Source organism: Lytechinus pictus, chromosome 6 (genome assembly GCF_037042905.1).
Source record: "Lytechinus pictus isolate F3 Inbred chromosome 6, Lp3.0, whole genome shotgun sequence".
Lineage (NCBI taxonomy): Eukaryota > Metazoa > Echinodermata > Echinoidea > Temnopleuroida > Toxopneustidae > Lytechinus > Lytechinus pictus.
The window spans coordinates 6,276,042-6,302,894 of record NC_087250.1 but is presented as its reverse complement, the minus strand read 5'-3'; the positions used below and the strand labels follow the sequence as shown (position 1 = coordinate 6,302,894).

At 35.4% G+C, this 26,853-nt stretch overlaps 1 protein-coding gene across 1 annotated transcript; it reads right to left on the bottom strand.

Annotated features, from left to right (window-relative positions):
* Nucleotides 1–17,891: 17,891 nt before the first annotated feature.
* On the bottom strand, nt 17,892–25,958 carry LOC135154392 (uncharacterized). Its single transcript, XM_064100531.1, has 2 exons — nt 25,460–25,958; nt 17,892–19,230 (listed from the first exon to the last, which is right to left on the bottom strand). Exons 1-2 carry the CDS (start codon nt 25,930–25,932, stop codon nt 19,080–19,082), a joined length of 624 nt encoding a protein of 207 aa, XP_063956601.1. The 5' UTR covers nt 25,933–25,958; the 3' UTR covers nt 17,892–19,079.
* Nucleotides 25,959–26,853: the final 895 nt, after the last annotated feature.

Below are 26,853 nucleotides of genomic sequence, written 5' to 3'. Positions count from 1 at the left end.
AGGGTACTATCACCAAAAGTAAATTTGGGGTATTTACGCACTTTTCCACGAGAAAATATAACAATCTTTGTTTTGCTTGTGTTAACAGACAATTTCCAAAGATCACATTATTACTGGTGTACAGCTGATAGAGCATTTTGCAGTTCATCAGCAGACTCCGCCATAACAATCGTATCGTCCGCATACAGCAACACATAAAGACGTAGAAATACTTCAATATCATCATAAGTGAGATTTTTCCTAATCTCTGAAGCACACATATCAAGACCTTTATAACGCCTACTAACAAAATATTCAAAATCATTCAAATACATTGCAAACAGTAAAGGATACACATTTTCTCCCTGCCTTACTCCTATATTACATGCAAAAGAATTGGACAAGCTGTAACGAAGTTTTATACACGATTTTGCATTTAAATACAAATTATATATAACCCTAATGGTGTTACCATTGATACCATTAGAAATGAGTTTGTACCACAAGGACGACCTATCAACTAAATCAAAAGCTTTCAGATAGTCTATAAAAAGACAATAAATTATCTTACCACGGTGCAAATATAAATCAATTAAACCATGTAAAGTGAAAATATGATCCATTGTGCTATAGCTTCCTCTAAATCCAGCTTGTGAGTGAGATATGTTCTTAGGAAGCCAATATTGCGCAATTGATAACGAACGATAGAACCATGACAACTGAATGGAATTATCTTTCATCTGTAGATACTTGGTTTTTTTTCATGGGTAAACCGAACATTCGCTTTGACTTTCCCCTAAGTATCTATTTTTTCCCAATATCTAAAAAAAAAAAAAACAATATTGGTTGGGGAGAGGGGTTGATATTGGAAAATACATACTCTACAATTCGATGATAAGGTAATACTAAATAGCTTTGAGTTTTGAAAGGATTTGAAAAAATAAAATAAAATGCTTAATATCTCAACCTGTGCAAATGTAGATAATGTGAGGAGGCAGCACGTAGTGCTGGCAACTTCTTTGTAAGACGTAACGCTACACTGAAGCTTCCGACTTATCCCCTTATGTAATATATTTTTTTTTTCTAAATTAACTTGTAGGCGATAGGTTGTCTAAAATCTTCATAATACTATTTTGTCATACATTGTGTCATATTCTGGCCATAATCATTTATATTCTATCATAATACAACAAACAGATGAATAAATAATATTATTCATTAAATCCATGAATCATATTCATCGTATGATTAGTTTCAGTCAGTCATTGTTCCTAAAGTAAAGACTATCAATATTGGAAGTCTACTTGATTTATGTAACTTTATTACATCTTTACTTGGCTTGGGCCCCTGAGCTGTTTAATCATTGCAATGCTTAATAACAATATAAGCACGCCAATACAAAAACTGATACCCTTGGTTTGATCTTCAAATATAAATGACCCCCACCCCTGAAAACAATATAAACAAACTTGGAGGGGACATATGTAATACTCAACATGAAACGATTCTGCAAAATAACATGCCCCTGGGATCTTATCCCTGCATTATCTTTGTGAGGGAGGATAGTCAAAATATCATTAAACATATATTGTCAATTTTTTTTTTTTTACCTCTTAATGGGCAAAAAAAAATGTTTGTGCCGAAATTTGACGCGCAAGCCGCGCCCCACATTGAGGTCCTATTTTTGCATCTTACTATATAGGTATTGAATTTGGACGTGGTGCACGTCACGGTCAGGCGTTATGTGATTTTATTATTACTTCATCTGCCTAACAATGCTATTTACCAATTTTCAGGCGTTGTATCGTGAGGACTTTTGAAATGAAATCGAAGTGCAAATATTTTCGTCATTCAACCGCACCTTTCTCATTTCTCGTTTCAAACATTCCTGTCTTTTGATAAAAGCTTTGCCTAATTTACTTATAAAAAGGGAGTAGACAGTAAGAGATATGAAGAGAGAGAGAGAGAGAGAGAGAGAGAGAGGGAGAGAGAGGGAGAGAGAGAGAAGAAAGGTGGGAGTGGGGGGGGGGGGGTCGGAGGGGGTGAAATACGTTTGAGAGAACGGAAGGGTCACAAAACGACTGTGATATTGTCCTCAACGTTTACACTTGAATACTTACATGACAATAAGCATATATTCCCAGGTTCGGCACTGCATTTTAAGTTGCTTCAGTAAAGCAATCATGATTTTATTTTGCCTCGATCTAGTATCTGTTTTTTTTTAATTACGCCTGGATTATCAATGCCCTGGGAAACGGGGGTTTGTATGGTAAAATGTAAAGAAATGACAAAAATCTCCATAAATTAGGGAACGATGGGTTTGTGTGTGTGTGTGTATGCTTTTGATTGTTTTTTTCTGAACAAAATCAATTTTATTTTGTTTGAACAAACCCTTCTTTGTTTGCTTGTATTTTTTTCTCTTATTCCTAACCAAGTCCCCTCCTTTTTCAAATGATTTCCCCCCTTGTATTTTTTTTTTTAAACAACATCCCTTTCCATTTTCGAGTGATCGAAAATCTTTGACTTTTTACAATCCAGCACCCTTATCATTCAAAGCGACATGTACATGATCGTTCAATGATTTGACCCTTGTCCTTTACCACTGGATCTAAGATGATTTTTATATGATGTGGAAGAGGTTCATCGTGGTGAAGGATAAGAAATAACCAGTTGTCTCACGATGTATCAAACATAGTAGGAAAGCGACTTCGTCAGGCACTGAGCAAAGACGCTGAGCACTGCGCACGGGTTGCGCGTTTCCGTTTTACACCCTGGCGAAGGCATTTTCCGCAAAAATAGCCACAAAGCGACTAGTGAAGAGTCTACACACGTCGCTGGTTGCAGCGTGCGACACAGGCGAGCCCCACACCACCGCATGCAATCTGCACAGTTACTGATCAGAGCATAGAGTTCCTCGGCACTTCATGGAAAGAGAGCAGTCATATGAGTGAAATCAGGACATGCTTTTGCAGTTAAGTTTTTTTATGAAAAGTTATGAAAAAGTTTTTTTTTCTAAATATAAATTATTAACTAAATGAATAGAATGACAGACAAAATAAAAATAAACATATACAAATAATAGAAAGAAAATTGAAGTTTGATGGATTGATACACTAGATGCCGAAATATAGATATAGAAGACTGATAAATAGATAGAGACTTAGGGTGCGTTTATCCGCCACTTTTTTACCCTAGAATCATGATCTGAATCATGATTCAAATCATGATTCTGCAGAATCACGATTGCGTTTAGTCGAAATTGAATATAATCATGATTAGAATCACAAACATGAAACACGAAAAAAGGGGCGTTTGGAAAGACGTTTCTGCAGAATCACGTACGAAAATGTTCGAATAAACGATATCGTGATTTGAATCATGATTCTATATGACCTCACTGTGTCGGGCTACTTTCGGTTTGACTATTGCCAAGCTCAAGGCGCTCTATATGCTCATTGTATGTACATGATTATGTACTATGCATGCATTTCTTGTCATGTTCAAGTTCTGTGTTGGTCATCGCATCGTCCACTACTGTTCATTTTTTGGTCATGTCTTCAACTTCAAGTTCTAGTAAATGAATTAACTGGACAGACAATGATCTCAGTTGTTGTTGAGTATACAGTATCAATATTAAATTGGATCTACGCTGAAATTCACTTCCGAACACCATTTTGGATAAACTAACATGATGAATAGAAGCATATATTATGGACCCTATATGATAGAAGTAAACAAAATGAATTATGGAAGCAAAAGATTTTTCGAGAGCCGAAACACGTGCGAAAAACTTCCTCTGTCAAACTGCGCACTAGTGATGCGCACTGGATTGGCCCGAATCTGAGGAGAAACAGCGTTGGAATGAAGGTCGTCTAAACGCTGATTCTGTGATATTGTGATTCATGTTTGTGTTTTGAATCATGATTCAAATCATGATTCAAATCATGATTCTGGCTTGAGGTCGCATAAACGCAGCCATAGATAGATAGATAGATAGATAGATAGATAAATAGATAGATAGAAGTAGAGAGAGAGAGAGAAAGACAGAGAGATGGATAGATAGATAGATGGGGGGAGAGAACTTGAGAGATGGAGAGATGTTATAGATATATAGATAGATATATGGACGGTTAAAGAGAAATAGAGAGAGAAAAAAAATACAGACAGATGGATAGATAAAGAGAGAAAGAGAGAGAGAGAGAGAGAGGTAGAGAATCTGAGAGATAGATAGATGTTAGATAGATAGATAAAGAATGAGAGAGACAAAGAAGATAGACAAATTAACAGATAAATAGAAACTGTAGTTACATATAGATAGCTAGATAAATAGATAGATAGAAGATAAATAGAGAGATATAGAGAAAGACAGACAGATGGATAGATAGATAGAGGGGGGAGAGAGAGATAGAGAATTTGAGAGATAGGTACATGTTAGATAGATAGATAGATAGATAAAGAATGAGAGAGACAGAGAAGATAGATAAATTAACAGATAGATATATACTGTAGTTACATAGATATATAAATAGATAAAAGATAGATAGATAGATAGATAGATAGATAGATAGATAGATAGATAGATAGATAGAGAAAGACAGAAAGATGGATAGATAGATAGAGAGAGGGGGAGAGAGAGAGAGAGAATTTGAGAGATAGATAGATGTTAGATAGATAAAGAATGAGAGAGACAGAGAAGAACGACAAATTAACAGATCGATAGATACTGCAGTTACATATAGATATATAGATAGATAGAAGATAGATAGATAGATAGATAGATAGATAAAGAATGAGAGAGACAGAGAAGATAGACAAATTAACAGATAGATAGATATATACTGTAGTTACATGGATAGATAGAGATAGAATTTGAGAGATAGATAAATAAATAGATAGAAGATAGATAGAGAGAGAAAGACAGAAAGATGGATAGATAGATAGAGAGAGGGGGAGAGAGAGAGAGAGAATTTGAGAGATAGATAGATGTTAGATAGATGAAGAATGAGAGAGACAGAGAAGAGCGACAAATTAACAGATCGATAGATACTGCAGTTACATATAGATAGATAGATAGATAGATAGAAGATAGATAGATAGATTGATAGAGAGAGAGAGAACTAGAGAAAGACAGATGGATAGATAAAGAGAATTTGAGATATATATATATATATATATATATTGGATTTTATTGCAATACAAACTTTGAAATGTCATAACTTTCTTATTTTACATCCGATTTTGATGAAATTTTCAGCATTGTGCTTGTTGAATTTTTCTCTTTTTATCCAAATTAACATTTTTCTGAGGTGGACTTGACCTTTAAGAAGAAAGAGGTGAGAGAAGGGAAATAAATCTGGATAAGACAAAGAGAAGGGAAAGCAAGAGGTGGAATTTGAAAGAGAATAGGAGGCAACCTTCAGAAGAAAAAAACTCATTATGCAATACAAGACATTTAACAATGGTAACAAGTAAATAAAGTAGTAGTTGAATCGAAACGAGCACAAAAAAGGGAAAAGTAGAGCTGAGGAAATAGACTCCCGAAGGAAGTTGAAGCAGTGTTGATATTGCACATGAGTAGATTAACAGATGGATAGAGAGAAATAAAAGAGAGACAGATGGATAGATAGAGAATTTGAGAGATAGATGTTAGATGGATAGACAGATAGATAGGTAGATAGAGAATGAGAGAGACAGAGTAGATAGACAAATTAACAGATAGATATACCATGTAGTACCATAGATTGATTTATAACATAGATAGTGGATAGACAGATATGATAGATATAAGGATAGATATAATATGAAAACAAGTAATTATGTGTTTTATTTTTCAATATTTTAGCTATTATTCGTTTTCATTCTAAACGATCATGTGCGATAAAGTAAAAAAAAATCATGAAGCCAACGTATCAGTTCAGCGGAACAACCAAAATACAGAGACTGAAGCTTTTGGTCTATAAGCTCAGCTGCATTTGCACGTATGTTCTGCGGATATCTTCGGTGCGGACTTTTGGATCGCGCGCCCAGCTGATTATGTAAACAAACGTAGACGTAGACTCTTCACTAGTCGCTTTGTGGCTATTTTTCCGGAAAATGCCTTCGCCAGGGTGTAAAACGGAAACGCGCGCACGGGTTATATCGCCAAGGGGCCGGCGTGCCCGGCTGCCCGTTATTGTCTGGCTCGACTAGGGTGTGAGCCGTGCTGTGATTGGCCGATGCCGCCGGCCAATCAGGGTCCGCGCTGGTGGTTGGCGTCCGCTGGTGCGAGCACCGCGCGCTATGATATTCAATATTAATCATAGTTGACTGATATACAGAGCGGCGGTTTGATCCAGGGTCGGTTTGGTAAGCCTTACGCTTGGATGATTATTCAATACAGACGCACTAGAAAAAAAGATCCTGGATGGGTTTCATATTCTGCTTATTTCTACTATTAATGTGTTTGTTTTGACATTTTTCGTACTTGTTTCAGGATATGGTACTTGTGTGGGAAACTAGGTAGTTTATTATATCTACAGTCTCTAGTTCGCCACAATGATATCCCTTTTTCGCCGAAAAGATTAAATAAACCCCCCCAAAAAAAATTGGAAATCTGAATTTGATCCGTAATTCCTCCTCTGTTTTTAGTAAACATCAATATCTTTTTAATATTAATGAATAGATCATTTATTTCTCTTTAAAATGATACCCTACATGATATGATTATGGTTCACATAGAGGTGCAGTGCCTTGAAATGTGGGACAAAGTCAACATTCAAAAGTTGCAAAATTACACAATATTGAAGTCACTGTTCTTTTTTCCGTGGTGATGAGTGAGTTTCTCAGCGGTTTGTTTTGGATTTGATCAAAAATCCCTCCTTGGTTTAGTAAATATCAATGTCTTATTAATATAAATAAATAGATCTTTTAATTCTCTTTAGAATGATACCCTACATGATGTGATTATTGTTCATATGGAGGTGCAGCGCCTTGAAATGTGGGGCATTGTCAAAATACAAAGGTTGCAAAATGACACAATGTTGAAAGTCACTGTTTCTTTTTCCGTGGTGATGAGTGAGTTTCTTAGCGGTTTTTTTTTTTCATGCACCTTAACATCAACATTAACAGGGAATCAAACAAACCTCTGCACAAGCAAACCCATAACAAACAAAGAAACAATCATGCATGGGTATTTCAAACCACGATTCAAACCATACATAAATTAAAACGAAACATAAAAAACATGAAGAAGCAGTGGTTTGATTTGAATGAATTTCCATCTCTATTGACACAGACAAAGAATCATGCTCTGTATTGACCCTTCATGACTATTTCTGCTCATTTTGCAGCTTTTCAATTCAGATCACATACAACACTTTTAATCATGCTCTTTTCGTAATGGCATGATCATAACAAGCAATGGTATCATTTTGAATAAATTTAAACGATCTTTTGAATGATATCAAATATGCATTGTGTAAAATTGGGAGTTCGGAGAAATTAATGGCGAAACTCAGATTTTCAAACCTTTTTTTTTATCGTTTTGCTACTTTTCAATTCAGACCTCATCCAACACTTTTGAATCCTGCTCTTTTAATGGTGGCATGATCATAACAAGCATGGTATCATTTTAAAGTAAATTAAATGATCTTTTGAATGATGTCAAACATGCATTGTGTAAAAATTAGAAGTTGGGAGAAATTAATGGCCAAACTCAGATTTCCAAACTGTTCTTGATGGGTTTGAATAAATGAATAAATAAATAAATAAATGAGTAAATGAATAAATGAGTAAATAAATAAAATCATTGATCAGACCTCGATCGATAGGATGACTTAAGGCTTTGTGCCTTGGAGCATACCAAACGTTATTAAGCCTCTTTCTGAAATCATTTATTATCCATCATGGTTTCCATTAGACTCTTACATAAACTCTTAAATTATTTGTCCGACTGATGAAAATTGTCAATATAAATCAAAATCCTGGTAGGTCTCAAAATACAAATAACCAATCATGGTGAAAAAACGCACATTTTGTATATTATTACTGGTGAGTTATTTTTGTCCCAGGTGAGTGAAAAGGGAGGGGGGGGGTGCTTGATTGAAAATGGATTCAACATATGTGAGACCAAAGATGTGGTTATTAGACCAAAAAGATAATTGTTCAGGTTTAATGGGATTGCAACCCATAATGAAAAAATGGGGAATAGATGACAGATAACAATTTAGACAGGTATACGCGCGATATTGGAATGAATTTGGTCTGATCATGCTAGATTTCCAGACGAAAAAAAAAGGGAAAGCATTTACAATGTATATATATTAATAAATTATTGGTTTCCAAGCAGTTGGTCTACTGAAGCCTTATACAAGATGTACCCATTCGGTATAAAATGAGTCTAGCTTGGTCCAACTACAGTTCATCTAACAATACCAAATTCCCATGCAGTATAATGTACAAATGGTATAATACCCGCTTCGTCTACCAATTATTATGCAAGTGGTTTTATGAAAATTGTATTCATAAACATTTGTTCTAAGTGGTTCTAGACCACGTGTTTATACGACGATATGGGTACTACCTCACATTAAAATTAGAAAGTAAAGTTGTGGTAAATGGCAGTGGACCAAGTTGTTGGTAGAGCGACTGGTTGTAGACAAACTGAGTGATACCGAAGTAAACGAAGCTGGTGTGGGCCATGGAACTAATTGCTTATTCCCTGTGTAGACCAAGGCCCCGCAATGGCAGATTACAAAGAGCTGAGGTTGATACGATAAATCAAAACTACATTAATATTCATCATTGTTTTTATTTTTCACACAGAAAATTTGCTCAATGTTGTTTATGTGTGAAGAGGAATCACTTGTCAAGATGAAGAGACATGTACTGAATAAACCTGTGTTAGTGGCCACCTGTCTACACCATTAAATTCGATTCCCATGAAGGCGCATTGTGTATATAAGAACATGTCTATAACAGCCATCTGTCTGTAGTGACCACTAAAATCGATTCCCATGGAGACAGATTGTGTGTATAGCAGAACCTCCCTAAAAGGGCCATATTTTGTGTTTGCATTGGACGGTCACTATTGACAGATTTCGCTGTACAAAACACTTTGAACGAACATGACCTTTAGAAGTTTATACTGGTGGCCTTCCATAGTTGTGGTTGATCGGACCAATCACAACCCAATGCAATTTAAGCTCAATTGCGTTTTTGTAAAACCAAATATTATTAAAAAAATATATTATATATCTGCTCTCTTTGGAGGAATGCCAAAAAATAACATTGATGCCGGGAAATCCTACACGTTGCATTTGGCGCGGTTCCAAAGCAATTGCGCTTGACAGATCAAGACAAGTCAATATCCATGGCATAAAATGATATTTTTCCTGCGATTTCGAGCGAATCCCTTCCAATCACCACTTTTTTTTATTCATCATATACCTACGGAAAAAGATGCGGACGGCACGTCTAGGCGCGGATTCTTGCGTCGGCTTTCGGATATACGAATCGATGTTGTTGTTTTTTATAGAAAAATCAATGAAAAAAAAACCCTTAATGTTAACCCTTAACCGATCATGCTCTGGACGGAAATCTATATTGTTCACAAAGCATTAAATTCAATAAAGTATATAGGGAAGGTGATAAATTACGAAATAAACACTGCCCTTTACCAAATATGTACTATTTTATATGAAAGTGTACAAATTATTGCACTAATTTTCTGGACAATTCATAACGCAATAATGGTGGTACTGAGAGCAAAACATGTTATTTTGATTTTATTTAATTTATTCGATTTTATTTCATTTAATTACACATTTCAATAACAAAAGTATACACATGGACAGGTTGGCCTATATTGAACATTACATAACAATAAGCAAACATTGCACAACATAATGATTAACTTAATAGTATTTTATATAAAACATACGTAAACCAATACATAATACTTGGAAAACTTTATCTTTTTTAAAATTAATTTTGATTGATTTGATTTTTAATTAAATTTGAAAGTTCCAAGTAGTCATTCAATTTGAAGTTCGGCATGAGCCTTGTGGTCAGAGTATAGTCCAAAATAGCTTCAATAAGTCACACCGTTTTGTATTTTTCACACCCCTCCATAGATAGAATCAACGAGGCCCTAAACTCAGATTTAGAAAATATGTACCAATGGATGTGCCAGAATAAGTTAAGTGTTAACTGTCAAAAAACGGTCTGTATGCTCATCGGAAGCAAGAATATGATTTCTAAACAAAATGTCCTTCATGTTTCCTTAAATAATACCCCATTAGAACAAGTTCATCATGTCAAATACCTAGGCATCATAGTTGATGATTATTTGAATTTTAATTTGCATATAGACAACATGTTGCAAAAAATAGGTCAATTAGTCGGCTTTCTGGGAAGATTGCGGCGATCCTTAAGTGAATCGATACTGAAATTAATATATAGTTCATTGATCCTCCCCTACTTTGATTATGGTGATGTTGTTTACGATGCATCCTTTAGAAAATACACAGACCGCCTTCAAAAACTGCAAAACAGAGCAGGTCGTATTATACTCCAAATTAAACCCGAATCTCATATATCTATTTTGGAAATGCATGATACACTAAATTGGCAATTGTTGGACAAAAGAAGAAACGATCATTCCCTTATTCTCATGTATAAGATCATGAATAATCTATCTCCAGAATATTTAAGAAATGAATTTGAGTTAGTATCACATACGTATCCCTCCCGTTTCGGAACCAAATTTAAATTACCAAAACCAAGAACAAATTACCTCAAAAGATCCTTCAAGTATAAAAGCGCCATGGCTTATAATTCCCTTCCTCTTCACATCAAATCATCCCCTAGTATTAATATTTTCAAATCTAAGATTGTTGATCTGTAGCACATGGACTCCGGTACCCCCCCCCCCCCCCCCATTCGCTGTTAGGTTTTTTTTTTTTTTTTTTCTTTCTTTTTTTCTTCTTTTTTCTTTTTGGTTTTATCTAAATATGTTTACTGTTGATATTTACATTTTCATTTATCTTCTGTACATCTGTTATTCTAATGTGGTTTATTGTATCTAAATTATACGTTAATGTTATATGTTATGGACCCCACGGAAGACCAGCGCTACTGTGCCAGTCACGCTGAATGTGGGCTATCCACCGTATTTTATTGTATATAATTGTGCTTTTTAATACGGAAATAAATACTACTACTACTACTACTACACCCTGATGCCGTCACCACGATTTGGAATTGAATTTGCTTGAGGGAGGCTCGAAATAGACAGGCATTTCCATTTTGATATTCATTTTACTATAGGGAACTTTGATCGTTCAGAATTTATAAGTTGAAATATTATATATCAAACGCTACTGTAATTTCTTTGAAAGTCAGATCTATAAGGTTCGTGTAAGTGTGCGCTGGCGTTAAGACCACTAAGGACGTGGACAGCCACGTAGCATGTATTTATAAATACATATAACAAAATCGTGAAAAATTATTTAAAACTGGCAAAGAAAATGGAATTTTAGTTTAAAAAGAGTTTGGGTCCATATATATAAATTCTGAGAAAACTAATGTATTTTTCTTATTCCACGATACTACAGCGATTCTAAGTCACCGAAAGCGCATCTAGAAAAAAAAAATGACTTACTTTAATTCAAATGAAAGTAAGCCAGGTTTAAATGCAACTGAAACTATTAGTTCAGTTGGAATAAAATAGACACTTTACGAAATACTCTATTTAAAGGTATTGTTTAGCTTTGTGAGCAGCCGATTTAAAAAATTCTCAAACCAAGATGAAACATGTGTACAAGTGCATGTATTAGAACTAATAAACCCTGAAAACAACCATTATAGCTCAATATTTTTAAACATTTTCGTCATTCAACAATTATCAAAATAATTTGAGATACCATACAGAAGCTTGAAAGTATAAAAAGACTTAATACATACATATTTAACAGTTTTAACACGTCTGTACAATTCATATCGCAAAAGCAGTGTTTTCGATAATGATCTATATATTTAGGCACAATATGTTACATTACGATCCAAAAAACAATATACAATAAGATTCATTAACACCATCGACCCGTCTCGATGCATGAAAATGTAAAAAAAATATATAGAAATTACTTGATTTGCATAAAATATATTATCAAATAGTTCGTAAATATCATACTTCTTGACAAACGTGGCTTTCTGACTGCTTGTCTATTCTAATTTCTAACCACTACAAATGTATATAATTTCACTGCTCCAACTTTCTGTACAATTGTATTCGTCACACACAAAACAAAATGTTGGTGTATTTACAAATTGCACCATGATCATTTATGGAAGTTTTGCTACTTTCCTTATCTGGCAAGAATAAACAACGAGCTCAATGAACAAGAATGATCGGAATATAATGATTGGGTTACAATAAACAGTGAGTGGCTGAAGTGATCAGTTCGTTTGTTTGGGTACGGAGCAGGATGAACATATACCTGTTCTGCGATCACTACCCTAAACGTATATTAGAGCACATGCAGTAATGTACAAAATGTGTGTTGATGATCATGGTCACAGGGGCCTGTATCATCAATTGCAATTATGTGAACTGATTGGAATACGGCATACAGCCTACAATGATCAGTACATAAATCCCTCCTGCTACTAATACTTCAACAACAGCAACAACAACAACTACTACTACTAATACTACTGCTACTTTTGCTGTTTCTGTACTTCTGTTTCTACAACAACAACAACAACTACTACTACTACTACTACTACTACTACTTTTGCTACTTTTGCTACTTCTGTACTTCTGCTTCTACAACAACAACAACTACTACATCTACTAGTATTACTACAACTGCATATAATCTTACTACTACTGCAATTTCTGCTACAACTACTACTACTGGTGCTATTACTTTTGTTTTGCTGCCACTACTGTTACTATTTCTACCACTATAGCTGCTTATTGTATACGTTTATTTTGTACGTTTATTTGAAATGATAAATATGACATCCCGCTTATTTTCTTTATAATAGACATTGATTTTTAATGAAAAAGTTTGAAATGTTGCTTTCATAAATTAAAAGGAAAGTTCCACAGATGATGAGGCTTAGTTCGCATTAATAAGAGTAAAAGTCAGGAGAAACACTCACACGATGTTGGCGAACCCCATTTGACTCTGAAATTAGTCCGTTCATTCGGCCCTAAATTGGTCAGTCATCCGGGTCATATCTGATCTTATTAATTATCCTTTTTTACCCTTAATACTGTTGCCTCAATTATAAGAGTGGCGTTCTGTCCCAAAAATATCACCTGTTATAATAAAAATGAAATTGAATCCTAGCAGGTCATTAAACACAATTCATGTTAACATTAAAAAATTCCCCTAATGAATATATAATAAACAAAAGAAATAAGGGGTTATTCTGCAAATACCTTCAACTACGTTGCTAAAGGCGCCCACACTCATGGTTAGACTTGACCATGGTGTGTCTCTAGGTTCAATTTAATTATGTTGCAGTTGAATGAGTTCACACATTATGGCTCCACAAGATGAGGATTTGCTGTGGTGGCAATTTCTCAATCAACGTGATCAATGCGGGGGATCCAAAACCGATCACTACCACCAGCATTCTAAAAAAAGAAAGAAATGTAAACATACATTAGCACAAAATTGACCTCACAGTACTACTCGGATTGCATGAAATTCCGAGATATGCCTTGATATCCATAATTAAGATTTAAATTAAACGAAGAATAGATAGTTATATGTATAGAGAGTATAACAATGGATAAAATAATGACTCTAAGATCTTACTAGAAATAAACAATGAATACACAAAACATAATGACAAATGAAAAGCACAATGGAAATATTTACAAAAGGCAAAACGAGTGTAGTTATACAAATAGTTATTATGGCATTTTCTAATTTGTTTATTTGTTCTATTATGTTTTCTTTGCCAGCTGTTTTACATTTCTATTCAGTCTAGACTTGAGTTCATTTGCATTTATGTTCAGTACTACCCTTTTAGACTGAACTTAGGTTATATGAGTTTAATTATATTCATTTGTCATTCATTCTTTCAACTCCGAGTTCCTTTCCTCTCATTCTCTTTTGTTATCTTCCTTCCTTCTCTATGCAGGTGATCTACTCGTTCCTAACTCTTTAGTTCTTATTTTCATTATAACATAATAACCAAGACATCTTTATCATCTTCATCTCCTTATTCCTTATTGGTATATGGGATTATATTACGAATTGGATTACTACATTTCAGTTGGGTTATTATATTTTCTTTCATTTCATTGGTTAGCTTTAAAATGATTTAAATAATGTTATAATGCTTGCGGGGATGACTGCAACAAAGTTGAAAAAAATGTTGCTAAAGTTGGTTTTCATCAAAATTTGTTTTTTTATGGAAACTTAATTACAAAAAAATGTAGTAAAAGAATAACATTCATCATCCAAACATGGTGAGATTTTTAAATTCAGTTTATCTATATTCTGTTAATTAATAAAACATTTCACTCCCAAACTGAGTGACTTACACAGTTTTTTTTATGATAGTCCCATTTATTGCTTCTCATGTATTGTTGGTCAAAATCTAAATTAAACACAGAATAGATTCACCACATCCATTTTAAAGTCTAGATCTAAAAGAATAACTTAAGAGGTCGATATCGTTATTCTAACGTTAAGTAGATTTAAGGGATAACTTTTGAGACTAGTTTTGGGTCTAACATTAGGCCTAGATCTCCAGCTGAAATCTGTTTGTTTGGAGGAGAATTAAAGTTGTTTTGTCTTTTGACTTTTCTTTCCTGAAGCAAAACAAAGACTAGTCCAGTGGATGGAACAACCGTATTGGTCTAGGCCTATAATAACATTCAGGACTTAGCCTGGCCTTAGCCTATGGACAGGGATAGGCATAGATCTAGATCTGACCATTGCATTGCTTGCCAACTGGGCCTAGAATCTAGTCCTACTGTCCATATGTTTGTTTGGGGAGTTTTTAGTCTATTTAAAGTCTAAACATTTTTTGGACTTGTTTTCCTCTCCCAGGACTAAAAAACAGGACTAAGCCTAGACCAACAGCTCAGTCTAGACCAGGGCCTAGCCTAGACCTAGATCTAGATATCAAGATCTATATTTGTTAGACTAAAAGTTAGACCCTATTCTAGATCTAGAGACTCGTATCTCAATGTAGGCCTAGATCAAGACTTTCTAAATGCAGATCTTGATCTAGATGTAGTCTAGATCTTCTCATCTAGGCCTAAAAAGGAAGTAAGCTAGGGGTTTAGATTATTTCTAGGAGATCTGAGCAAGGGACTGTAGTTCATGATCTAGGTATAGCCCCCTTAAAACTAGAACTAGACCTGTAACTACATGCAGGTCTAGAATCTAGTTTTACATGTAGCCAAAAAAAGTTAGCATTGTCTTTTTGTTTTGCATGTCTCTGTAGGATATGCTCATTTAAATAAATTGAACTTAAAACTCTTACTTAGGAGTCGGGACCATTTCATTTGTTTCTGTCCTTTGTTTGTAACTTGAAAACCCATTTCGGATTTTTTTTTTTTTTTTGGGGGGGGGGGGGCAGGTCATGACCAACCAACCATACGTCTGGGTCGTGATAAGAAAATTTTCTTGATTTTTTATATATCCATGCATAATATAATTTTACTCTGACTAGAAGGAATCCTCATCTAAACAACGTTACAATAGCATGTATGTTGATTGTTAAGCGCGTATTTCCATCACATCAGTGAAAGGGGAAGATCTGACTGAAAAAAAAATATGTGCGATAGAAAACCTTAACAAAATAGTCAACCTATTATATATATATATATATATTTATATATATATATGCAGCAATGGAGATACATACCTGAAAGTCGACCCTGAGTCAACCGACTTGAAGTCAATTTACTCAGGGTCATGTTCAGAACTTATGATTTTTTTTTAGCTCGGAGTGCTTTCACGATGGGAAACACAGTTGGGGGGTGTGATCGCTTATTAGAACAGCCAGCCAGCCCAGATGTCAGGAAACTGCCACTCGTTAGATTCATCCATATAATCGAAGTAATTGTATACTTTCTGTTTTCACAATTCATTTGGAGAAATATTTAGACCATAAATCACCCTAGTCCGGTGACTTTGGTCAAATACACGGTAAGCTCCCTGGGTTAAGTATAATTTAGAGTGGTGCAGTGGCAGGTGCCAGTGACTGGTACGCCCAGGGGCTTACCGTGTATTTGACCATAGTCACCGGACTAGGGTGATTTATGGTCTAAATATTTCTCCAATGAATTGTGAAAACAGAAAGTATACAATTACCACGATTATATGGATGAAGGTCTAACGAGTGGCAGTTTCCTGACATCTGGGCACAGACTGGAACCTCAAAAAAACGAAAAGTTCTCTCCTTCTACCCCCGTCTCGATCGGCCATTTTTTTTTAAAATCGTAACGAAATGGCCGATCGAGAATGTACGTAGTGGCTGTTCTAATAAGCGATCACACCCCAACTGTGTTTCCCATCGTGAAAGCACTCCGAGCTCAAAAAAATGTATAAGTTCTGAACATGACCCTGAGTAAATTGACTTCAAGTCGGTTGACTCAGGGTCGACTTTCAGGTGTGTATCTCCATTGCTGCATATATATATATATTTTTATTTTATTTTATTTTATTTATTTTTTTTTTTTTTTTGGGGGGGGGTTGCTTGGTTTGGGGCTCTCATTGGGCCTAAACTGCTATGTCGGGAAAAGTCGGCGTATATAATCCGAATGCAGATAGAAAAGGAAAGCTGCACCAAATATGCGAGAAAAAAAAAATGGCAAAAGCTGTAGTGTGTATCAATGAAAGCTCTCAGAAAATATATTAATGGTATCGCCATGTGATAAAAAAGTGTTGTTACCATGACAAAATGACTTTTGATACAGACAAACATGTCTTGCACATTTTCACATCAAGACTAATTTTTATGCCGAATTTTCACGAGATATGATTAAGAACTGAGGAAGCAGTTAGAACTGCAACATTTTTACATACTTTTCGACATAATATACATGTACTGTTACCAGGGCAACACAATTTCCGACACATGCAAAAATGTGTCTCGCACATCTTAACCTCCAAACCAATGTGTGAGTCACCTTTCATGAAAATTGGTAGAAAACTGATGAATTATTATAAACGGCAATTTTTTTTTTCTTGGGGGGGGGGGTCAAAATACACCGTTACCATGGCAACACAATATCCGAAAAAAGAAAGAAAAAAAAAACCTAAACATGTTTGGCTAGTCTTGAAAAAAACATGGAAAAAATACCCTAAATGCGTTTTAAACCGCGACTGACAATTGACCAGTCTTTCAAAACCACCTTCTTCGAAAATCGGTGTTTTTGATACCCTTAACGGGTGCACGCGTGGCCGCGTCTAAGACTGAAGACCAAAAAAAAACATTTAAACGGGTTTTTATTTTGGTCACGCATGTGTAGAGCATAACATTTGGCTCTCCTTCCCCGCGACAGGAAAGTGGCTAGTGTCTTGGTAGGTGGAATGAGTATCTTGGTCAGAGGATGGTTGCAGTAACTCTGTCCAGACGGGAACTAGTCCAAACTTTCCTCCAACTGACTTTTCTCCGACCAAACTGCATACGTCTGGGTCGTGATAAGATAATTTTCTTGATTTTTTATATCCATGCATAGTATAATTTTACTCTGACCAGACGGAATCCACATCTGAACGACGGTACAATAGCATGTATGTTGTTTGTTAAGTGCGTCTTTCAATAAAATCAGTGAAAGGGGAAGATTTGACTGAAAAAAAATGTGCGATAGAAAACTTCAGCAAAATAGTCAACCTATTTTATTTATATATTTATATTCATATATATAGATATTTTTTTTTTTTTTTTTTGTGGGGGGGGGATTGCTTGGTTTGGGGCTCTGATTGGGACTAAACTGCTATGTCAGGAAAAGTCGGTTTATATAATCCGAATGCAGATAGAATAGGAAAGCTGCACCAAATATGCGAGAAAATGTAGTGTGCATCAATGCAAACTCTCAGAAAATATATTTATGGTATCGCCATGTGATAAAAATTAAAAAATTGAAATGCGGTAATGGAAAAGGAGAAAAAAAATGAACCGTGACGTTACCGGACTCAAAACGATGACGTCATAATTGATTTTTTTTTCTGCCTTTTTCCTATGTTGGAAGCCCGACAACAGAAGCTATTTTTAACAAATCACCCAGATTGTAAGAGGTGAAAAAGCATAACGCTTGTCCTGCTATTTTTAACAGTTTGTCACTTTCATTTTTGGGTCCATTCTGTTTCTTTATTACCTAATATGCATAGAGCATATTCCTATGACACTGTGACTACTCTGTTTTTGTTTCGCTGTGATGCATTTCATAGAGCTTATATACATGTTTATTAGTATATTATATTCCTGGGCACCTTGTTTTGAAAAGCAATTATTTTCAAAGCAGACAGTATGGGATCGGTTAAAGGGCAAATATTCTAAAAGAAATATTTATCTTACAGTAAATTATGATAAACTTGTAAATAGAAAAAAGGAGGAACCAGGGAAATTCATGAGTATTACTCAGAGGAAGCCCAATCTATACTCTCAAATTTTTCCTGCTCTCTGTCTCCCTTCCCCCCCCCCCTTATATTTCCCTTTTGTGCACTTTAGATAAATACAAAATACACACTAGAAATTCAACAACGTCCTCTCTTTCCCCGTCCATAGCACTCGCTGTTTATTTTCGCCCAAATCGATTAAAACGTTTGCTGCAGTTCGATGTTGTCATATTATTCAATATCACAAAAGCTGTTGGAAAACTCATTTATATTGAAGTTCAAAGCGAATAATATTGTTTTGTTTCTTTGAACCAAAGCAAAAATGATTTACTATAAAAAACGAACGAATTGTGATCCATCTTCTATATTGTATTGTAAAATTTAAAAAAATACAATACAGGCTTATTATATTTTTTATTTCACATTTATGTTTGCTTTCAATATGAATGATAAACAATCTTGCTATAGACTAACATGTTATTCGTATTTTTTAACCCTAAATTCAAGTGCTGGTATGCATCAATGTGACATTGAAATTACAAAGCGTAAAAGCAGTGCAGTATATCTTACATGTTCAAAACGCACATAGAAACCGTCGGAAGATCCACGGTTTTGGTCCCCGAGGTATGAATGCAGCCTGCCATTATTCGTCGTCCCACATTTAGAGAGCCTGAAATCATGAAATAAAAGAATGGGTATAAGAAATCATAAGAAAATAGGGAATGTATATCAAAAGTGTTTGCGTGTATGTGTCAATTGTATGTTTCAGGTTAAAACGCTAGTAATATGTGACACGTTAGTTTTAATTCAATACCTTTTGTTTACTCTCCCGAAATGAAAATTTATACTTCATAATACAAGAGTACTAACAAGATCTTGACTTTGACTTTGAAGTACGAAAAATGCAGGTAAAAGTGACTTTGCAGTACGAAAAATGATAGGTGTATCAAATAATATTGAGTAATATTCCATAAAATGTTTGTTAATGGGTCAGATGCATAAAAAGTAGCACTTGCTTCCAGTACAGGCAATTGCTAGAAAAGCAAAAGATCATGCTTCAGAAACTGCTTGATTTCATATTATGCATAACCCTTAGGCAGTGCTCGATCCCTTTTCTTGCCTTCGGGAAATCAATTCCTTGCCGTTTGAACAATGGCGACGTTAATCTTGTTAAACCACAAATTGTCGGCCCGTGACAATTTGTGCAACACTTGACACCACAAAAAGAAAGCTAGAACCACAAATTGCAGCCAATCACACAAATGTATAGTGTGTAGTGTGTATGTGTGTCCTGGTGTGTGTCGTTGTTTGTTGTAAGGTTTTGTGCGTGTGTGTATATGTGTGTACTATTATCATTGTTTTTTGTTATCATTAGGTGGTCTGTCTCTGATAGGTCACCTCTTAATTTCGTCAGAATTTTCTTTAGTATTTATTTATTTCTTTATTTGTTTATTTTTTCGCACCATTGTTTGTCGCCAACTTTCCTCCGAACTATACACAACAAAAAAAGTAATTCCCCCCTTAAAAACAAACATCCATAATTTCCGAACCAGTGCGAGTTTTTAATATATTTTTACATGACCGTGTAGGTAATTCTGTAAGCAACCCTCTGAGTGAATGTTATGTCATGCTTCGGTGAGCACCGCCAGAAGGCAAAATTGTCACTTTTAAAAAGTCACAAGCCAAATATCCTTATTTTGATTCCACTTTATTGGAACGAATTCCACATACTAATCATGAAAAATAGTCAGAAGGCTTGTAAAAGGTACTTTCGAAAAGACGATCCAAGTTTTTGGCTAAATTTCACGGTTGAATAAACACAAGTTAAAATTTGCTATAATTTGATTTTTTTACACATTTCTATTAATAAAAATGATCGAATATGATGACATTTATTTTTGAGAAGAATATCTTAAAGGCTTAGAGGGAAAATAGCAGCTGAGCCTATGGAAAATTCGGTTTTATCCACTTGGTCTAACAAAAATTGGACTAATTCCGTTTGTCTAATAACACGTGAGCTTAACCCATTTGGTCCAGTTTGCAATTGGTCTAATTTATACTTGGTCTAATTCTCATTTGGTTAAGTGCCCAGTTCGTCTAATAGCCAAATGGTCCAATTGCATTTGCAATTCTACATTACCTATTTTGTTTGTTTGTGTGTTCAGTGTCGAGTAAAATGGGGCGACAATTTGTGATGTCCCCTCCTCCATAAATTTTTGCCTAAATGGGGCGACAATTTTTTTTCAACCATATTTTCCATATTGGCCGTTTAAAATTGATTTTTGTTTGATTCTTTGAAGGGATGTCCCAGTGGCGTAATGAACCAACAACTTTGAGGGGGCTTGATAAGGCGTATGGCGTAAAATTAACAAGTTGCGAGCGAGCGAGACGAGCGAGCAAAAATTTTGACATTTTTAGTACAAAAATCCAAGTTGGTGATAGATTTTTACATAATATTAAAAAAAATATATTATATTTCACCCTTATGCCTTTCTGTTTTTTTTTCTTGGCCGTGAATTCTATTTAATTTAATTTTTTTTTATTAATTATTTTTTTGAGGGGGGTGGGGTAAAACGGCAATTTTTTTTATTTCATGTATTTTGTCCTGAAAATCGAACATTCCGGGCAATGATTGTGAACCTGAAGAAAATGCGTATGTAACTAGATAATAGCCACGTTTCGCAATCATCACGGACGCTAATATTAGGGTCCCCTAACACAAAATTTTACGCTTAATCATACACTTGATTTTTAAGATTGATTGTACATTATAGTCAATATAATCAAACGTAGAAAACTACTCTACAATCAATGCTAAGCATTGTGTTACAGGGGGGGTTACAGGCCCTACAGATCTGCTTTTCGTGTGCAAAATTCTTTCCCGCGACACCCGCACCATACATGCATGTATTACGACTGATGGCTGGAGATATTCGAAATGCAGGAGCTACAATAGATTATAACATGGATAAGAAATTGTTTTTTCAAACAAATCGAGTACATATTGAGTGAGGATAAGGTTACTGAATCAAGGCTTAGATATAGATCATTACAGTCCATCGAATCGATATTGCATTTAATGTGGATTATTGGTGGATCTCTGGCAATTGATTCCGTGGGTCAAATCACCTCTCCAGCCGAAACCATTTCGCATGCGTTGATTATTTACACAGCATGTTACGTCTGCCTTTTTTCTTTTGTTTACTACTACACAAACGATTTGCCTCTAGCACACAATGTAATGGGCATTATGTTTTACTTTCCCCAGAAATGCGGAATAGATTCGAATTCCCGGGGGGACCACTTCCATTGATGAGTGGATACCAGGTACGACCATGCGGTTTCAAAAAGCACCCTAAACAAGGGAAGCAAAGCTTTTCCAGATTATGAAAATGCATCTCTTAAAAAGTATTTAGCTTGTGAAACCCTACAAGTATTGAAGACATATCCTCCTTTTCAATATTTTAAACATCGTTTTTGACATCCGTATTACGTAACATAGGCCTATACGTAACGTACTTGCCCACTCTTTCCCTTTTTACATGTGGTCGCGCCTGGTATCCACTCTTCAATGGAAGTGGGCCCCATGGGCGGCCTCTCGAGCTCTGGGAGAAACCAAATGTGGCTTTGGAAAGTCGTCCTAGATCGAATTTATCGCTGTTACCATAGTAGCGACCAGAATTTTTCACACGAAACGCATATTCAATGTTTCTGTTGCAGATGCAAAACGCAAAAGATCTCATGTTACAGAATTTGCATTGCAGGACAGAGTTTTACGACCATGACGACGATCCCAAAAGTCTCTTCCAAAATCAGCTAACGTCGTAAATAAGCGTTCGCGTTCTCCAACGAAACGTCGGGACTTACTGCGATCGCGAACCGCGAGCATAATTTTTTTATTATACTATCTTGTCGTGTAGAAAAGGGACCTGTTAAGGACTTTTGCAGTTAGCGATTAAAACGATTCATGTCTCAACGAATAAATAATGCGAGCGCAAAGCGCGAGCTGAAAATTTTTGACTTTCCGACCTAAAAAAAACGACGTTCTATGCACTTGTTGTAATCCTAAACGGTACATGAATATGAACAAACAATTGATGCGAGCACGAAGCGTGAGAGGTATGAAAATTCAAACCTAAGAACAGGAAACTCTTTTCATGTTTTGTAAATCATGAAAAAAGATGGGTATAGTTTGGTACCTAGATATCTATATTAACAATTCGAGCGCAAAGCGGGAGCAATTTTTTTTTGATATTTCGAGCTGAAACTGGATAAATTTAACACATATTGAATGGAGATCAAGCTGCGTATTAAAAAAAAAGAAACATGCGTGCGCCTGTTTTAGAGTTAGACATTATCTGAATACATTTTTTTTTTGAAAACCAACAATGCAAGCGCGTAGGGCGAGCTGAAAGTATTTGATATTCCGATACAAAGAAAAGGGTCAATTTAAGCACTATTTAACACGCGAGCTGTTATTTGATTATCATTTTGACCTAGGATCGGGACATTCTAGGCTGACGGACATTTTGTCTTCATTACTATCGTTATATTACTATTCCTAAGTACGATATGAAACTTCATTTCTGAAAAAGGGACAATTTAGTTATTAGGAATTCATAAAAGTATTTATTATATCTAATTAGCCAAAAAGTGCGTAAAATTTGTTGACATTGAGGCCTGAAACTGGATATTTCATTTACTTTTGTAATCATGAATATGATTCATGGGTTGATATATTTTTAACTAACAATGTGAGCGCAAATCGCGAGCCTATTTTTTTTTTATAAAATGTCCTAAATGCGGGATTCTAAGTAGTTTGTTATAAAATTAATATACAGTGCGTTTCAGAAAAAAAGGTAATCCAAATCTAGAGGTCTGGTATTCAAATTATATTTAGTTTGGGAATTATTTTGCATGGAAGTGAAAGAAATACTCATTAGTTTTTCATTGATACCCTATTTGTACCATTTGTGCCACGCATGACCAAAAGTGATTCTGAATGCAACTGGTGAAAACCACTTTTTGTCATTTTGTCATGCAGATGTAAATACTTTCATCGATGCCCGAACTGGCAAAAATCCTGATTGGACATTTTCCTTCCAAAGGAGTGTAAGTGGCGAATGTAATTGAAAATAATTAACGAGCAGATCATACAACAGTCGTTGGACTAACATTTTGAGAGGCAGAATCGAGGAGTGAATCTGCATCTTTGGCGGATTCAGGACAAGCACTCCAGTCATTCGTTCCAACATCATTCGAGGTAGACCCAAAGAACTCTTTGGAGATCAAGTTGTGGCCCTCAACAATGACGTAGAAAGGCCACCAAGATCCCCTGACCTCCCGCCCTGTGATTATTTTATTATGTTAGTCCTAACGATCACTTCCTAGCTTTATTCTCACAAAACATAAATGAATAATAATCTCATATAAGCCCTAATTAAATGGTACGAGCATGAAGCGCGAGCAAATTTTTTAAAAGAACTTTAATGTATTTTTCCTGAAAATTGAACATTCTGAGCAATAATTGTGATCGAGAACAAGATGTGTATGTAAATAAATTATTACTGCGAGAGCGAATCTCGAGCAGAAAATTGTGATATTATGTTCTAGCCTGATGGAAAACAAACCTTTTAAGGAATGTTTGCAGTTGCCAATAAAAACGATAAGCCTACATGTTTCAAAAATCATTTAATGCGAGCTCGAAGCGTGACCTGAAAATTGTTGACATTTTGACCCCAAAATCGGACATTCTAAGCACTTTTTGTAATTATAAACAAAATAGATATATAACTTAAAATTTTATTCGTGCGCGAAACGAAAAAAAAAGAGATTTAGACCTAAAAACGCGACACACTATTCATGTTTCGTAAATCACGAAAAGAACGACTAATTTAGTATCTTCCTACATTAATAATGCGAGTGCGAATCGCGAGAAGAAAAATTATGATATTATGATATGAAACAGGATAGTTTAAGCACGTTTTGAATAATAAACAGACTGCGTATCTATTGTGTGCGCGTGTTTTGGGAATTTAGACCTAGAATCTTGGCATTCTAAATACGTTTCTTTTATTATGGAAATCAGTAATCCGCGAGCGCGAGCTGAAAAAAAATGATGGCGATCTTAAAAATTTCCATTTATGCAGTCTTTCAAGCATCGTAAAACAAATTGTGAAGTGGACTTGGATAGTACTTCACAATGATGATAGACCAAGCACAAGGGAAAATTGTAAAGACATGTTGTCATCGTATGAAAATGACTATTTTTCTAATCCTCTTCCTAAGCGCGAAATGAAACTTGTCGATATCGATAATCCATTCTGAAAAAAATGACAATTTCAATATTAGAAATTCATGAAATCCTGGCCTTACCTTATTCATCAATTGAATATAAATGAGAGCTAGAAATCTGTTGGTATTAAGGTCTGTAAACCGGAAATTTTAAGCATTTGTTAAATATTGTTTTACGGCCTACTTGTGCGCATATGGTAATCCTCCTATGCCGAGCTAATCGGCCGTTGATGGAGAGCGCGAGACCCATGTGCGTGGTAGCGTGAACCAACAGAATGCGGTGCCAGTGTGAGTAGGCCTGTGGGGATCGGGCCGGCCATAACAAAAAATGACAAAATGTGTGATTGAAGTAACATACATTAAAAAACTAAAAAGTAATACATATAACATTTTGAGAAAAATTGAAAAGGACATTTTCAATGCAATAAACAAATCGATTATTTCACATTGAATGCGAGTTAGGTATGAAAAACTATTGATAGCAGGCTACTGGAGCTTATAAAAAAGTTACAATTGAACTCGCTGTAACATTGGGAATTAACTTACTGCATTTGATTGATATTTAAACTATATCAACAAAATGTTTTTAGTAAGCAAGAACTTACAAAACATATTGCAGCGTCTTCACGTGTCTGCAGCACTCCATTAGGTAAACTAAGTCATCCTCGTCTCTACACTTCACCGATTGCAGATGGAGCTCCAGCAGGTTCTGTGTATGCTCTTTGATGATCAGACCCAGTCCTCGCATTGTCTCTTCCGATACATGGCTCCCTGGTGAAAGTGATGATGGACCATAAAGATGTATGTGTTTGAGTTTCTGCCCTCCTGTCCGACGAAGACCAGCAGTGATATGGGCCATGTCTCCCTCTGCATCATCTATGGTGATATCGATATTTTCCACACCAGGGAGCAATGAGATCAGACCTTCATAGCTGTTTGACGTCACTCTTACATCTGATAGGTTTGTGACCGATGGTAACTCAGGAGATGATGAAGGGATACTGAAAGATGACTTTGAGATGGTAAGACGCTTCAGTGAGGTGACAGATCTGAGACATGCCCACATTCTAGAAGTCATCTCAGAAGACCGACGACATTCGCTTATCTGAAGGAAAATATAAACAGAAAAGGTAGAAAACAATTATGTTCTGTAAAATCTGTTTGGTTCATGAAATGATTTTGGGATCAGATTCATTCTTCACACCTTTTATGCATTTCGTAAAAAACGATTTATTTCATCCTGCCCCCCCCCCAAAAAAAAAAACGTGATTTGTCATATTAAATATTTTTAGACTTAAATAAATATGTATTACTTCAGACGAGAAATTATGAAGAAAAAAATCCGACGTGTATATATATATATATATATATATATATATAGTGTGAAAGAAATGGATGAAGAGAACAATGGTAGGCGTAGCTTAAATCAAGGTTCCCCAGAGCTATCTACCCTTTTTGGAAAAATTGGTGATGCCGAAAAAATGTCTCTGCCGGGAATCGAACCCGGGCCCCCAGCTTTGAACGCCGGTGCCTTAACCACTTGACCACAGAGACGGGTTAGTGGCTAGGGCGACCCCGATCCGATTGACCGTCAGATAGACAGATTTTCGACACCATACCAATTGTAATTTCCTTTGTCGGGTGAAGGTGGGTTTTGAACAATGACAAGCCGCCATGCCTCAGCTGGATCAAAGCTATTGCTTTGATACAGTACACGTATAGGAGAAAGTATACAAATGTGTGAAGTTATACATGTACTACAGCTTTGTAGTATATATATATATATATATATATATATATATATATATATATATATATATACGTATGTGTGAGTGTGTGTTTGCGTGGGTGATGTGTATGTGTGTGTGACGTTTTACATGTACAGCAGCTTTGGCAACTCTTTTGTATAGCTTAACTCAAGGTTCCCCAAAGCTATCTACCAATTGGAAAAAAATGGTGATGCCGGAAAAAGCTTTGATATAGCTGAGGCGTGGCGGCT

Bases quoted from the DNA above. Each gene is read 5' to 3' on its own strand.
- LOC135154392 (XM_064100531.1), bottom strand. From the start codon at position 25,932: ATGACTTCTAGAATGTGGGCATGTCTCAGATCTGTCACCTCACTGAAG. The intron at 19,231-25,459 runs GTAAGTTCTTGC...TCATGATTTCAG, and splicing joins AAGACGCTGCAATATGTTTT to GCTCTCTAAATGTGGGACGA.